The 16,893-nt window shown below is 40.6% G+C and overlaps 1 protein-coding gene across 1 annotated transcript in view; it reads left to right on the forward strand.

Annotated features, from left to right (window-relative positions):
- The window catches only part of ITK (IL2 inducible T cell kinase), a 35,420-nt gene that overhangs the window by 8,676 nt on the left and 9,851 nt on the right, over positions 1 to 16,893 (forward strand). The window contains exons 2-12 of the mRNA XM_033140361.1: positions 4,653 to 4,757; positions 5,539 to 5,620; positions 7,143 to 7,271; positions 9,982 to 10,022; positions 10,811 to 10,962; positions 11,253 to 11,318; positions 12,265 to 12,319; positions 13,215 to 13,294; positions 14,294 to 14,430; positions 15,045 to 15,119; positions 15,843 to 16,014. Coding sequence (XP_032996252.1) covers positions 4,653 to 4,757; positions 5,539 to 5,620; positions 7,143 to 7,271; positions 9,982 to 10,022; positions 10,811 to 10,962; positions 11,253 to 11,318; positions 12,265 to 12,319; positions 13,215 to 13,294; positions 14,294 to 14,430; positions 15,045 to 15,119; positions 15,843 to 16,014 — 1,094 coding nt within the window. The remainder of the gene's footprint in view (positions 1 to 4,652; positions 4,758 to 5,538; positions 5,621 to 7,142; positions 7,272 to 9,981; positions 10,023 to 10,810; positions 10,963 to 11,252; positions 11,319 to 12,264; positions 12,320 to 13,214; positions 13,295 to 14,293; positions 14,431 to 15,044; positions 15,120 to 15,842; positions 16,015 to 16,893) is intronic.

Raw genomic sequence — 16,893 nt, forward strand, 5'->3', positions numbered from 1 at the left:
TGAGGTAGCAACAGCTGCAGTGTGAAATAGAATGTAAAACAGCATAGTATTGCTGCAGAGACAATAATGAATAAAGCTGACAGTCAAGAGACACAGAACTGCACCTGAAACAGCTATTTATTGCTGGTAATTGAACAAAGCCACCTTACCCTGTGTCTTTTGTAGATTTAGATGCCGTAATAGACTCAGAGCTGCTGTTTCTCCAGGTCTTTTTGCTCTCTCTTCCTCATAAATGCATATGACAACAAACACAACTTAATTACGTATCTTGTTAATGTCCAAGGTGTGTTCCACCCCGCCATTCAATGATTTGGGGGCAGAGACACTCCAAGCCTCATGGCATCTGCAACATGCTTATTTGTATTGGTTTATTTAATAACATTTTCACTAGTTTATTTAAAACATTAAAAATTCCAAAGCGGTTTACAACACATAAACACTGACAGAATAAAACAATCAGTTCAATTCAAATAAATACCTGGTCTCAGATATTAAGTAGAGCAAGAGATGTCTTTAATAATATTATCTGAATAGTTATTATTTCAGTTTCTCTAATATCAAAAGTCTTAGAGTACAATATTTTTGTACAGTGCCACTGCATATGTATGTAGGTTGTATTTGTATTTGTTAACAATGATGAAAACTGTGTGTGTGTGTGTGTGTTATAGTCAATGTAGGAGCTTCCACAATAGGTGGACAATTCCATGCACACACACACACACACAGAGTTTCTTATAGTTTCTGGAGTCTAGTTTGATACATTTCTGTATCTTCCTTCCTTGCACCAAACCCCTGTTGTTAGTTATGCTTCCTCCTTTCTCAAAAAGCCAATTTCATTTTATTTGCTTTTCCTTGATTTTCAAAAATGGCATATAGATGTCCCCTTGCAAAGTATTGTTTTGTACGTCTTTCCTCTTGTGCTGTTTCCTTCACTGAAGTCTGTACGGACCCAGGAACAATGCATAACTTGTGTTGTTTGTCTCTGTTGAACCTTGATGCACATAGATCAAGAATAATTCTAAGTACGATTGTACTTTGAAAAGTGACTATGTAAAAAGGCCTCTTGCTGTTCAAAGGGCCTTCTCCCACTGTGCATTCTGATTCATAACTGCTGGTTTAAGTGACAATGATAATTGTTTTCTCCTTTCAGTTCTGTTAGCTCTGGAGATTGAATCAAGGAAGCAGTGGCAGCAGCGTCGGGGTGTGTGTGTGTGTGTGTGTCTCTTTGTGAACATTACTAAGGGATTGCATTATTCATTTCCATTAGTTTATGCCTATATGAATCCATGTTCACATTGGGTCACGATTCTCAATGTCTGAGGAAGGTTTCCCCAGTGATGTAACTAGTTGAGATGTGCCCTTTAATCCCTAGTGCAATCTGAACACCAACCTTCCTCAAGGGGAAATGTTATTTCCCATGTTGATTGCCAGTTTGTTTCCAGGCCTATGGTGTCTTCACACTGGTGTTTAAAGCCCTAAATAACTTATGCTTCAGATATCTGAAATGCTGCCTCTGTCCCAACCGACCCCCCCCCTCAAGTGTTGAGATAGGCAGAGGGAGGGCTGTTGTCATAGTTCCACCACCATCAGAAGTATGCCCTACTTTAATCCTCTATTTGAAGGTCCGCCAGTCCTCTGTTTGGAAGACCTCTCTGTTTGAAGGCCTATCTGGTCCAAGTGTGGTTTAAAGATAAAGAACCTTAAGAAGGGAGAGCAAGGGGAACCTTAACGTCACCCATCAACAGTTAACACCTGAGAGTCAGTGAAGCAGAACCAATTCTAGTACTGCCCCGTCCTCCTCTCTGCTGATTTCTACAAGGGCCACCCTGTGACTAAGGAGGAGGAAGATTAACAGGCAGTGCCGTCCTCCAGGCTGGTTACATTCTGCTTAATGTAGGCTGAACATTAGCATTACATAGAGGTTTAGGCAAAAGCTGTTTTAATCCTCACGTGTGAAATCGCCACAGGAGTATTGACTGATTTAGAATGTCGTATTTTAAAATAAAGTATTTAATATTGTCATTTGGTGGTGTGGGCGCTAACAGAGTTAGCATGTCCACTTTTTTTTTGCTTCACCAGAGTTAAGGTAGGCTTGAACAGACTTTGCCTACTCCTGTTAATAAGACATGTTCACATTAAGTGGTGTGTGCAGCAGAATCCTAATTGTTGTGAGCCTGTTCAAGCAATGCCAGACTGTTTCCCCTCTTGATTAGCCAATGTTACTTATGCCCAAATGTGATTTTGTTGCATTTTGTGTGTATGCATTATACAGCTTCATTGTATGCAGTGCATGCTAGTAACATACAGGTGTTGTTTTGCTTCCTTTGTTTCACTAAGCGGTGTTTCACATACAGTGTGTGCATTGTGGGTTTTCAGTGCTAAAACCACTGTGTGAAAGAGACGAAAAGCCTTTGCTGCTCAGATCCTCTCCCGCTTTGCATTGTTTTTGAGGCTCTGAAAAAGGAGATAAGTATTAGATCCTAGGGTGCCCTAGCACTTGATGCCAAGACACATTGCTCTAATCAGTTAGTCCTTAGCCTAGGGTGTGTCAAGAATGGGACCTGGGCAATATTTCCAATCACAACGCCATTCAGGTGCTGTACGGAAATAGGAACAGGGTGCCTCGATGCAACTCACAGCTTCATGTTAATTTCAGGGTCATGGCAGAATCCACAGAGACCTGCAGATTATTTCTGTCAAGACTTTTGCTGAAAGCAGCTCAATTGCCCATGTTTCCCACTGCCAAGATGGCTGCAGCACAAAATAATTGATGCCATTTAGGCGAGTGCATTGTTCAAAATAAAAAAGCAAGTCTCCATATACCTGTAATCAGAAAATAACACTGACTGTGAAGGTTGCTATTTGGATTTGTAAAATGCTGGTCTGTTTCCTCCTTGTGTCCAAAAGGTCTTGCTGCTTCTCTATATCGGGTGCAATGGTTCAGTTCACACATAGTGTTAAATGAGGGTTTAGCACAGGGGTAGGCAACCTAAGGCCTGGGGGCCGGATGCCGCCCAATCGCCTTCTCAATCCGGCCCGCAGACGGTCCAGGAATCAGCGTGTTTTTACATGTGTAGAATGTGTGCTTTTATTTAAAATGCATCTCTGGGTAATTTGTGGGGCATAGGAATTAGTTCCTTTTTTCCCAAAATATAGTCCGGCCCACCACATGGTCTGAGGGACAGTGGACTGGCCCACAGCTGAAAAAGGTTGCTGACCCCTGGTTTAGCATTACAAAGGGGGAGCTGAGGAGCCTGAGCTTCACGATGGCTTGTCAATATTAGTGGCAAATACAGCCAGTGTGTCTTCAAGGAACAATGGGCAGCTGATCATTGTAGGTCTACAGGAGTGCTACTGAGATTGTTTCCCCTGGAAATGTGAAATACCATTAATATGTGCAGATAATTTTCTTCAATAAACTAGTATCTATTTTTTTGTCTTAAACGTGGCTTTCTGGGCCACACGTAAGCAAGGCTACAGAGTGGCATGGATATGTAGAGAAGGACCTCTGGTGCCCGACTTAACAAACAGGTAGGCTCCTGTGGAAGCCTTACTTAGGTGTAAGTGTGAAACGTTTGTATGGAGCTGGGGATTAAAATCAGTTTGAATTGCACTCAGAAGTGAACAGGAAGCAACTGCAAGATATGATCTGACTGATCAGGTCAGCAGTCTTGTTTCTAAAATTGTTTTCAAAGACGGAGCCACATATAACATATGACAATACTGTAGTCTAATCTGGGTGTTGATACCAGGATATGGATAACAGCTGTTAGACTACATCTGTCTAGAAGAGGCTGTAGCATGTTCCTGGAGTGGTATAATGCACCTGAGCATGTGCAGATGGCACCATCTCTTACAAACACATAGTTATAGCCCAGACACATACAGCAAGGATTAGATGAAAAGAAGCATTGGTCAGAAAAGAAACTCTCAAGTAGAGAAAATTGACTTGGTTTGCATTTTAATAAGTAGGTAACTAATTTGAACTTCTCAAATCAATGCAAGAATCAAAACACAGCTTTCTTTTGAAATTTACACTTCTATGGACTTTGCAGTGGCGGTCTCCTGCCAACTGTGTTCATAAAGATAATATCTATAGGGAAAGTGTGTGTAGAAATGCATATATTAGTGAAAATAAAATACAAAAATGTGTTACGTTAGGGAAAATTCCTTCGCATAAATGTGTACATTAGTCAAAATGGCATACAAGAATATGTTTATTAAGAGTAAACTTTATATTTTCCATTCAAAGTAGCACTACAGGAAGAAGATATTAGGCAAATGAGTTACATTTCGTAGAAGAAATTGTCCTGGAATCTCTGTCTATAAAGGAAAATGCAAGATGAAATGATTATATTGATCAGAAAATAAAGCAATTGCATGTTTGGAAGATTAATATTTACTCAGATTTCTTTCTATCCCTTTTTCTATTTTCTCTCCCTCATTGGTACTGAAAATTGTAACATAGATAAGTTTTTTCCTTGCTTTCTTCCAATGTGCTTTTCAGACCTGAAGGAATAACCAAGACTTGGTCCTGTAATGTTAACAGCAGAACAGGCACTGCCTACTTTGTAACATAACCCTTTAGAAAAAATTACAGACACAAACTGAATCCTGTGTTGTTGTTTTAAATCTTTATTTATTTTTTGTAGAAAAAAAGAATTCTAAAGGGCTCAATTGAACTATCGAAGATTAAGTGCGTAGAAATTGTGAAAAGTGATATCACAATTCCATGCCACTATAAATACCCTTTCCAGGTAAGTGAAAGTTTTTGACTCCGGGCCAGCTGCCCTATTAGGCAGAGTGATGAAGCCACATCAGGCATGAAAGAGTAGCAAGTATTTAGATACTTAATTCATTTTTGCTTCCAGAGAGCAAAAGAGTTTTCTGCTTTAGATGACAAATAACTTTGCTTGCCTTAAATTGCCTTTCACCTTGGCTTTGCCTGGGGTGGGGTCGGGGGCAATTGGCTAAGGCTCAGGAAGCAAGGTGTCTTCTTGGTCCAGCCTTATCAGTTCCATAACCTAAGCTGGGCTAAATCAATCAGTTTGACAATTACCAGAGTAAGAGAGACTTTTCCGTAGCAGGCTAAGGGTGCTGAGACTGTGGAGCTTCTTCCCTGAGAGGATATGTTAAGCCTCAATTTTTCACTTTTAAAAGTATCTGGAAAATGTTTATATTCCTATTTCTTAACTGCACAAGAACAAATTTGGGTATCTGGTGGGAAATTCAGCACCAGGAAAAACTCAGCTGGCTTTCCTTTTCTAAAAGACATTTCCTAACCCTTTCTGCAGCAGTTAGCTTTGGAACTACATGCAGATTAGAGTAACATGGGTGATTTATTTGAGTCATGCAACTGTAGATAATTTGGCAGATAGTTGAATTATTTATTTTTTGCTACAGGTGTGTGGGGGTGTGTGGGGGTGTGTGTATCCATGCCATATTTTGACTTTTAAAGAGTACTTATGTCAGAAGTTGGTTATTTTCCTATTTGGTCTGGAATTTATTCTATGCACTCCCCCCCCCCCCCCGTTACAGATTTTTCACGACAACTATCTGCTGTACGTCTTTGCTCCCAGCCAAGCGAGCTGTCAAAAATGGGTGCTGGCTCTGAAAGAAGGTAACTGATCACAGTGTAACCTTTCAGGTCAATAAATATCCCAAGAGCAGGATCAAAACAATAGAGTTGTAGCGTAAACTTTAATGACTCAGAGCCCACTTCAACCACTTTCACATATGCTGCCAATACTGCGTGTCTACTATTGAGTTCCTGTTGAGTGCAATCGTCCTGTTGAGTTCCATGGGATTTTTTTTGTTGTTCAGTGGTTCAGTTGTGTCCGACTCTTCGTGACCCCATGGACCAGAGCACGCCAGGCACCCCTATCCTTCACTGCCTCCCGCAGTTTGGCCAAACTCATGTTAGTAGCTTCGAGAACACTGTCCAACCATCTCATCCTCTGTCGTCCCCTTCTCCTTGTGCCCTCCATCTTTCCCAACACCAGGGTCTTTTCCAGGGAGTCTTCTCTTCTCATGAGGTGGCCAAAGTACTGGAGCCTCAGCTTCAGGATCTGTCCTTCTAGTGTCCTTCCATGGGATTTACTCCCCAGTAAAGTATGAGCACAACTGCTGCCAGAAATGCTTATAAGCATCTCTCCTGCTGTCAGCATACATTGCCTGACTTGATCTACATCCTATGCCCTTTTTAAAAATGCTGGCTCTTTTTGGGGGGAGGGGGGGTTATTGGGTTGTTGTTTTTGCTTTGATTTTATGTATTTGATATTTTATGTGAACCTGAGACCTTCGGGTATAGGGCGGCATAGAAATTAAATAAATAAATAATATATGAAAGACAGAAATGCTGCTTTAAATACCTTTGTATAATATCTTTTTTTGATTGATTGATGGGTTTGGAGGAAGGCAATTTCTGCTTCCGCTCGTATGCTGCCTTTGTATCACTTCTGAGCGGAATTGTGATATGCTGGCACTCTGGACTGAACCATTTCAGACTGCAAATGAGGAGTCGTATCTTTTTGTATGTCCCCCAGTGTGGGCAAAAGCACCGAAGCTTCCTTCACATAGTAAATAAGCACAACAGCAGGAATGTTTTTAGCATTCCCCCATATGCTTGGGACTATCACTGAAATGGTATAAAAATACCTATAGTAAATAATTTTCTGTCCACGCTAGGGACTTTTGACATAGGGAAGCTTTTTTTTAAAAAAAAATGCAACAACCATGATCCTTACATCTGTAGTTTAAAATAGTGCAGTCTGGAATCTATTGCTTTACTCCATGTAACATAGCAGTTACATATTCTGTAATCCAGCTGTATTTCTCTTGGAAATTTGCTGTAGCCAAAGAAGAGAAATTATTGTATCTCTGCTGGCTGGCAGCTTCCAATTGTAGCCCACAGTGATGTGATTGACCAGATGTGCCCATCTGCATGTAGAATGTAATTTTCAGCTATACTGAGCCTTCTGTCATACCTTCTCCTTCCCAGTCACTGGCAGTTTATATGGGAGGTACTGTAACAGCATTTTTCATCAGAATGCCACGTAATGATAAAGATTGTTAGCCATTGTCATGATGGATAGGCTGGAGAAATTTGACTCAATCTTAATTTTTCCATCCGACTTTTTCAGAAACCAGGAACAACAACAATTTGGTGGCGAAGTTTCACCCAAATTTCTGGATAGATGGGAGATGGAGATGTTGCGCTCAGGGAGAAAAACTGGCAACAGGCTGTGTGGAGTATGTTCCAGGCAATACTGGTATGTAATTCATTCAAAGTGTCCTCATCCCTCCAGAATCAGTACTGAATTGATTATTTACCCTCATGTACGATGCTCTAATTTAGATGAGATATCAAGCAAGGATCTGATCACCTTTGGCAATTGATATCCCATGTCATTTCTGAGGAAAGAGGAAAAAAATGTTCAGTGCTCCCTTGTGTTTAATTAAGTCTTCGCTCACACACATAAAGTTTATTGCAAGCTGACTGTGTTCTGTAGTTTGACTCACTCACTCGAGTGATCTATTCATGGTATTGTTTGAACCTCTGGCATAGATTTACTGGTTGTCCTTGGCACTAGAGGTCCACAGCCTCAGTGTTGCCCATCTGCAAAATGGGTACATGTTATATGGAATGTCTTCTAAATCCTTTGTTCTTTAATAATTAGCTGCATGGTTGTATGCTACTTATAGCCTAGTATGCAGCTAGGTTTGGCTGCTTGAGTTCTCTGCTCTACTTGCAATTTTATTTATTGCTTACGACACAAGGGTGGGGTTTCCCCCCTTCATTTTGATGGCTTTAGAACAATGGTGGGAATCTCAGGCCTTGGGGCCAAATGCAGCCCTGATTCCTATTTGTATGGCCCTCAGGACTACCCCCAGGCCACCCCACTCACTGGCCCTGCTCTACTTGAACTGTGATATCTCTTGTTTACATGGATGGAAAGATGGGTAGGAGTGTGTAGAAACCTCTGACATGTGTGGCTACCAGAATGCAGCCTATTGTACAAAAGGAAGAATCATAGAATTCTATAGAGTTGGAAGGGACCACAAAGGTCATCTAGTACAATCCCCTGCAATGCAGGAATATTTTGCCCAATGTGGGGCTTGAACCCACGACCCTGAGATTAAGATACTGATTTGAGCTATCCATTGTCCTGCCCACTTTTCCCTCTAGCCCTTCTGGAGGGTTGCCCATCAGGAAAAGCAACCCTTGGGATGAAAAAACCCGTTCCCATCCCTTGTGTTAGACAGATCATTGATTACCCTGGTAATAACCAGAGTCAGGATATTTGTAAGCATGTGGAATAGCCATGTCTCTGAAGTATACAGAGCATTTTTCATGGGGATTACTCCACCCTTTCTTTGCCGGATCCACTGTACATTGGGACATCACAGCTCCTGGTCCTTTACTGCTTAATTCCCTGCTGCGTAAAGCTCTGCCTAGTTACTGCTGGGCTGTCCAATGGGAAGCAACAAGCTCCATCCCCTGGCATTGATACCGAGTCGGACCTGGTGGAGCCAAGAAGTGAGGCCAGGAAGTGTTAAGGCTTAACACTTCTTGGGCTCCCTTGTTATCCAAGGGCCTTCTGGTGGTGCCCTCACTGTGAGAAGTGAGGTTACAGGGAACCAGGCAGAGGGCCTTCTTGGTAGTGGCACCCACCCTGTGGAATGCCCTCCCATCAGATGTCAAGGAAATAAACAACTATCTGGCTTTTAGAAAACACCTGAAAGCAAACCTGTTTAGGGAAGTTTTTAACGTTTGATGTTTCATCATGTTTTTAATATTTTGTTGGGAGCTGCACAGAGTGGCTGGGGAAACCAAGATAGATAGGCATGGTATAAATAATAAATTGTTGTTGTTGTCAATGTCCACCCAGCTGCAATAGTTTTATCTTTCAGGCATTGGCAACCTTAGCAAGTGAGCAATGTGCTTCATGCGGCAACACTCATTTTTTAATGTAACTTCATAACAGCACTGTATAAATGTGTGACCGCCATTGTGGGGAATGGAAACTAGGTCCAAAAGTGGGGAGAATAGTGAATGCCATTAAAATTTATTGTTTTGGGAGTGGTTAATATGAACCTCAGAGGCAGAACTTGCACGTCTGCTTTGGCCCGGTTCAAATGAAGGTTTGCTATAATATGATTGTAAGAAAGTACTACTTCAGGTCTGGTTGCCTGAAGCCTCTGGCCGTGTGGTTAATTAATTAACCATTATTCCCCATGCCCATGCCCAGTCTCTGAGCCACTGCAAAGTGTGGTGAGAGTTGCTTCATTGCAGGAACAGAAACTGCACAGCAACCAGCTCTCCGTGTGAAAATAGAGCCACCCTGTGGCTGTTTGAATTTGCCCAGATTTGCAGAATTATGATAGTTCTTTCTACTTTCAGAGGAGGTTTGAAAAAGGGCCACCACCCCCACTGGGGAAAGGTTGCAGTGTTTGGGACTGTTTTGCTTAGAGGGAAGGTGTGTAAAAGGCGGCAGGACGGAAGTTTATAAAATTATACATGGTACAGAGAAAGTGGATAGATCGAAGTTTTCCATCCTCTCTCATAACAGTAGGAACGGACATTCAAAGAAGTTGAATGTTAAAGGATTCAGGACAGATAAAAGAAACCACTGCTTCACACATTGCTTAGCTAAACGATAGAGCTTGCTCCCACAGGAGGCAGGGATGGCCACCAACTTGGAAGGCTTTTAAAGAGGGTTTAATTCATGGAGAACAAGGTTATCGGCAGCTACTAGCCACTTTGGCTACGTTCTGCCTCCACAATCAGAGGCATTATGGCTCTGAACACCAGTTTCTGGGAACTGCAGGTGAGCAGAGTGCATCTGGTTGGTCCTATAAGAGCAGGATGTTGGACAGGGTGGGCCTTTGGCCTGATCCAGCAGGCTTGTCTTTTGTTCTTTATGCTTTGTTCTAAAGATGAATCCTATTGCTGGTAAGTGTTTCTTTTTCTTTTTCTAGTCTCCAAGAAACCTCTTCCCCCAACTCCAGAGGATAACTGGGTGAGCGTAAAGAAATGGCACAGGCATAGTGATGAAGTGCAACGTTGTCAAAATTCAAATATGTTCAGATATTTCTATAATATTTGCATGTATCCAAAGGAGCAGCTACACACACACACACACACAATGTGCTTGTCTCTTAATCATTTTTATATAGTAATTTTGGTTGTGTCTTTGGGAAAATATAGTATATTGGGTATATATCTTCTTCCCATCTATAGCTTTGAAGTGCAGTATTTCATAGTTTGGGATTTAAGTGCTGTATGCAGTACTTTCAAATCTACAAATCATGCATGTGTGCAGTGGACTGTTGTGTGTCTCCAGTGCATATATGATGTAATGTGGGTTGCAGGCATTTTAATATACCGTACTTAGTATATTCATATGCTAAATCTGGGCAATTTTTCCATCCTAAAATGGGAGTGGAAAGATTGTGAGTATCTGACACATTGGCTGCGTTCACACATAAAGCCCAACTTTGGTTCAGCTGTTTCCAAACTAACTACCTGCTGTAACCAAGGTTTGCCCTATAGTTTATAGCTTGTGCTTTGCCTGAGAGAGCTAAATCGTGAATCTTATGTCAGTGTAGCACAGCAGCAAAATGACAGGGGAGGAGTGAAGTGGCCACAGTCTTTTCTTCCAGAGCCCACACATGCAAGTGGGCTCACACATTTAAGTGTGACATGCAAGCTAGGACACTGGGTAAACATACAGACGTATTTCTTGTGGTTAATTTTGCATATTTAATATGGCTCATTCAAGTGCTTTTGTTTTGTCTTTCTGTATAGAGATTATTTGCAGAGACCAAGGAATCTCCAGTAATAGCCATTTATGACTACAGTGCACAGAATCCTCAGGAGCTGGAATTACGGTGCAACGAAGAATACCATGTTATTGATAACTCTGAGGTCCACTGGTGGTTGGTTCAGGATAGAAAGGGGTAGGTAGGCCATTTGCTTGGAGTTTCTCTTCTATTTTTAATTGCAGACACATAATTAATAGCAACACAGCTTTCTCAGTCTGTACTGCTTCCTGCTCAGATTGATGGTTATTGGGCTCCAACTATAAATATAGTTTGGAAGCTTATCCTCTGTTACTAGTAATAGCCCTTTCCAGAGGAGAGTTTAAAAGGCATCATGCTATTATAAACCATTTTAATTCATGTATACTTTGGGTGGAAGGTGCCTGGGTTTCTAGTGTACTAATATTAGAGCATTTTGTTTTTAACAGGCATGAAGGATATGTACCAAGCAGCTACGTGGTAGAAAAATCAGCAGAAAATCTGCAAATATATGAGTAAGATTGTTTTTCTTCTTTAGCTACAACATTGGCTTGGATCCCAGCTAGCCACAAATGGAAGAGCTCATTCCATTTGCAGATGGAACTGGGATCTAGCATAGTAGAAGGTACCCTGGGGTACAGGGACAAAGCTGGACTTTTCAGCAATCCCTTCTTTCCCTGGTTCTCAGCCTCCAGAGGTTTGCCAAAGCCCCTAAGGCAGGCTTCCTCAAACTCGGCCCTCCATATGTTTTTGGCCTACAACTCCCATGATCCCTAGCTAGCAGGACCAGTGGTCAGGGATGATGTGAATTGTAGTCTCAAAAACATCTGGGGGGCCGAGTTTGAGGAAGCCTGCAAAGCATATTTTTAAGGGTACAGGTGAAAGGTGAAATACATGAAAGGCTACTGACCTCTTTCTGCTGATGTGAGCGACTTGCTGCTGATGGGGCACTCCTGCCAGCAAATGCTTAGATAGATCTAAGGCTAAGCTATTATTACTACCAAGGGGGTGAGAATTCAGTTGAGTAGATTTTTTTTAAAAAAAAAAACTTCCAAATAAAGGTGTAAATTTGTTCCAGGTTTGGGAGGGTTAAGCTGATAAGACAGGATTGTGGAACTAGTGAAGGGGGGTATTATCTGTTCAAGGGGCAGAAAGCTATTTCAAGGAATATTTAGTCTGCTGAATTGTGGAGAGTAACTCTCCTTTTCCTTTACCAGACGTGGCCATAGCCATGCAGTTTTTGCATGTGCTGAACATTCAGAATCTGCTTAATTTGTAATGATAAATGAATTCTGATTTCCTTAGTATGTTCTTCACAAATTAACATTGATGATAGTTCATGGGCCATTTTAAGTGCAGCATAAAAACAAGAAAGTAACCCAAATAACTCCAAAGCCAAGGAGTTTACAGGTAAAGCTGTACAGCCTAACCTCAAATTCTGGGACTCTTTGATCATTGCAGGTGGTACAACAAGAGTATCAGCAGAAGCAAGGCAGAAGCCCTGCTCAAGGAAGAGGTAAAGCGAATTCCCTATGGTGATGGTCTTTTATTTTTCTTGGAAATATATTTTTTATGCTTTGGTTACTTTGAACATGTTGCAAAAGAGACATCTTTGGGAAATGCAACGGCACTCTTAGTAGCGTCATGTGCTCCTGATGTTCAACATTTCCTATAAGACCAGGGCTTTTACAATGGTGGCATCTGTGCCACACTGAAATGTGCTTCCAGTGAACATCAGGCAAAAAGCTACAGGGATTTTAAGGTGCTTTATAAGATTTGGCTTGTCCACTCAGGCTTTCTCAGAGGAGTAATCTAGCTATGTTTATATAGTAATTTGATCTAGTGATTTGCAATGTATTTTGTGCATGTTTTAGTAATGTAATTTTATTGGGGGGAGGGTTATGTTGTCACAATGCTACAATATTCTTTTTTCCCTTATTGGTAGTGATACAGATAATGATTTTTAAAGTCACTATCCAATCCTCTGTCACCTGAATTGCCTGGTTATATAATTTGCTGGGTTGTAAGTAGTAATCCTTCCACCACCAGTTCCAGGCAGGTGTCTCTCCCATCCTTACCTGGTTGAACCTGGACCTTATGCTCTACCACTGAGCTACAGCCTTCCTCTAAAAAGCAGGATGAAATATAATACATTATGCTAACAAAGTGTCTTTGAGGATTGGCTCTTTCTTTTCTCATATTTGTACCACCTGTGTTTGTTCTTTTTAAAAGAAACCCAAGTTCTTGCCTTAGCACCATCACCATTATACTTTGTTCTAGGCCAGGCAGAGATGTGAATTGGGGGAATGGTGATATGGCTTCAGCCACTTAGTTTAGAGGCTCTGAAGCCTCTGTTGCATCACTGTTCATCGGCTCTGATTTTCTGACTTTCTCCATCTCCTCCTTTTCAGGGTAAGGAAGGAGCCTTCATGGTGAGAGATTCAAGGCAACCTGGCACATACACAGTCTCAGTTTTCACAAAGGCTTTGAGGCAAGTCAAATCCCAGCGGATGTTTGCCGTGGTTCTGTTATTTGGGTTTTCGTTTCTTGTGTTTTGTAAAAGGAAATAAAAATATTGATTTTAGAAATATTTAAATATTTTGACAAGCATGACAGCTTTCCGTTTTCTTCTCTTCCTCCCAAAACATGTGTTTGAACTGTAATAAAAATGGGAACATCATTCCCTGAAAATGTCACGGCAGAAATCTTGATGCACAGTGTTGTATCAGTTGTAAATTCCTGCATTTATTTTACATATATATATATTTATACACACACACACACACACACACACAAATCAGTAAATGTAAATTTGATCATGCTAAATTAACAGGTCCAGAGAGTGGCCTTTTCTGCAGTGGCTCCCTGTTTGTGGAATGCTCTCTCCAGGATGGTTTGCCTGACACCTTCATTATATATCTTTAGGTGCCAGGTAAAAACATTCTTCTTCAACCAGGGCTTTGGTTGATTAATATCCCATGGCATTTTAAATGAGGTTTTTTTGGGGGGGGGGTATTGTTTTGTTTTGTTTTTGTTATAACTATTTATTTTGTGCTTTTATCATGGGGTTTTTTTGTGAACCGCCCTGAGATCTTCACATGAAGGGCAGTATATAAATTTAATTAATATAACAATAACGATTATAATTTTATTATTTATACCCTGTCCATCTGGCAATAATAATATTGAATCGTTTAAAAAGGTATCAAACATATCTGTCACCAGACTTTCCAAAGTGTGACCTTCTAAAGGTGCTCTTTCTAACTATTGTTTAAAGAGAAACAATGGAAGGGTTTCTTTTCACTACTTTTTTAAAAATTAGAGGCTCCTAGAGTCAAATAAGTGTGTTGTGTGTGTCTGTGTTTTCCACTTCATATCTACAGTATGTGCCCAAAGTTTCATTGATGCTTGGTAATTCTAGTTTGTTTGTTTTTAGCTGCTTCTATAAAGTATTGAAAGGAACCTTATTTGTTTGTTTTGTCTATTTAAGCAACGAGAACAACCCCGTTATAAAACATTATCACATCAAGGAGACAAGTGACATCCCCAGGAGGTACTACCTGGCAGAGAAGCATGTTTTTGATTGTATCCCGGAACTGATCACCTATCACCAGCACAATGCAGGAGGTACCGTATGTCCTGGCAAGAACATGAGAAACAGCTTTGAAATGATCCGAAGATGTTAGGATTTTTTTATTTATGTTTTTAAGTTGCTCTGGAAATCAAAGTTTAGTTCAGCTGTTGTTAAACATGAGTGGTTGGTTTGCAGATGCAGCAGTGCAGAATCTTAGTGTCAGCAGTGGGGAGTTTGGATTGCTCTGTTAATTGAACTTAGTTCCTATAACATAATTCACACAAATTTCAATGGGAAATAAATTCAGCTAACTTATATAGCCCTGTGTAAATTGCCTGTGTTTCTGATTATCTGAATGATCGTAAGTTATACAGTACCTTGTCTCTTATATTTGTCACACTGGGCCCAAATTTTAACCAACTTAGTCTGGATCTAGCCCATAGGTTTATACTGACAGCTTCATGGAACTTCCTTGGGATGTAACTTCTGTATGAATCATAGTCATAGACATATTCAAACAAATTATGTGAAATGTGGCTGTCATCTATCTCCTTAGTCTCCATTGACTCTTGGCTCCGTAGCTCATCTCTTTTCCACCCCTTCCAACAATCAGCAGTCAGTTTCACCTTTTCCTCCAATTCATGTATATATATTTCTCATCACGCAGGTCTTGTTACTCGTTTGAGGTATGCTGTTTGCTCCTGGAGAGAAAAGGCTCCTGTTACTGCTGGCCTAAGCTATGGTGAGGAGACTGCGTTGACTTGATTGTGTTTTTATTCCTTAGTTATATTCATTTGGCATAATGGTTCCACTTGTCTAAATGACATGTGCTATGACTCTATAGAAGTTAATTTTGCATCCATTTTTACTGAGAACAGGCTCACATCAATGAATGGTATCTGAAGAAGTGTGCATGCACACGAAAGCTCATACCAAGAACAAACTTAGTTGGTCTCTAAGGTGCTAAGGTGCATTGTTTTGATCAATGAATGGATCCACTAGAAATGTATTTTTAGCAAAAACAACAGAACCTCAGAGTATCTTAAATACTAAGGGTGAAATTCAATGGAACGCTAAGGAGATTGTTCCATCAGTGCAACATTTCTACTTGTCCAATAGAACAATTTCCCCTTTACTCCATCTGTATTCTGTTTTGGGGTTTCCCCGAATGCCCCCCAAGCAGATTTGGGGGGAGTGCATGGGTGCATATGGGGGGGGGGAGGCGTTTAAAACAAAATGTGTATGATGATGCAGTCTAATAGAAAACTGATGAATTACTATAAGAAACTAACCACGTTCCATTGTTTTCAAGATTAAATTGTTAAAATTTGAATGAAACTTCTCAAACCCTTAAAATCTATTATCATAGCTGGGGGTATTGTAAAAGGCCTAGTACTGCTGCACTCCTTTTCTTTCATAAAGCACTACACAGGTTTGAAAGTGTTCTTCTGCTGCATTATCCTAGGAAAATGGATGATTAATCCTCAGGAACTGACATTTGACCAGGAGATTGGCCTTGGCCAGTTTGGGGTGGTTCATCTTGGTTACTGGCTGGGCCGGATGAAAGTGGCCATAAAAACCATTCGCACAGGAGCCATGTCAGAAGAAGACTTCATTGAGGAGGCCCAAGTCATGATGTAAGCAATCCTGCCAAGGTCCAATATCAGTCAACGTCCATTACATTGTGTCAAGCCTTTAGAATGATGTCAGGTGAACCCGATGTCATGTAAAACAGAGAACCATTTCCTAGTGGTATATGAATTGAATAGCAGCATGACTTTTTATCTCTTAGTGCAACCTTCACTAATTTCCAGTTTTGGACAATCTCTGTAATCAGAATTAAAATGTACCGAATGTTGTGCTTCAGATACAGGCTGAAAAGTTGTGGGATATATGAATACTTTGTAAGGTTCTCTTTGTCCCCTGTACTTTGGTGGAATTCGTCTTTACTGGAACAATAAAGCTAACCATTTTTTATCTATATGCAGACATTTGCATGAATAAATATTAATGAAGTCACGATGCTTGGAGGCTACTTAGTGCAGTCCTATATATCTACTCAGAAATTTGATGGGAGTTCCTCCCAGTCCCAGCTAAGGATATAGTTTCAGCCTGAGTTTCTGGTTGATGATGGATCTTTATGTTGTCCTTTTTAACACTGGGCAGTTCTAGAGGGATAAGGAATCTGAAGCCGGCATACATTACAGCAGTCTTTGCTTGGCTCAGCAGTTCTTTTTAGGATTCTATGAATTTTTGCTTTTGTTTTGAGAGAATGTTTTTCTAGACACGATGAAAAACATGAAAAATGTGGCATCAATTATTTTAAAGCATGAAGAAAATATTTTTGATTTTAAAAAAGCAGTACCGTGATTTGAATCAATATAAAGATGGGCTAAAAATGCTGTTTCCCCTGGGACTTTTGATGCTGCACAATCTCTCCTAAGGATGAAGTTGGCAATGAAAGATTGACTTTGATGTCACTGGTGCTACACTCAAAGGAGAGGCATAATTTTCGC

Source organism: Lacerta agilis, chromosome 2 (assembly GCF_009819535.1).
Source record: "Lacerta agilis isolate rLacAgi1 chromosome 2, rLacAgi1.pri, whole genome shotgun sequence".
Taxonomy (NCBI): Eukaryota; Metazoa; Chordata; class Lepidosauria; order Squamata; family Lacertidae; genus Lacerta; species Lacerta agilis.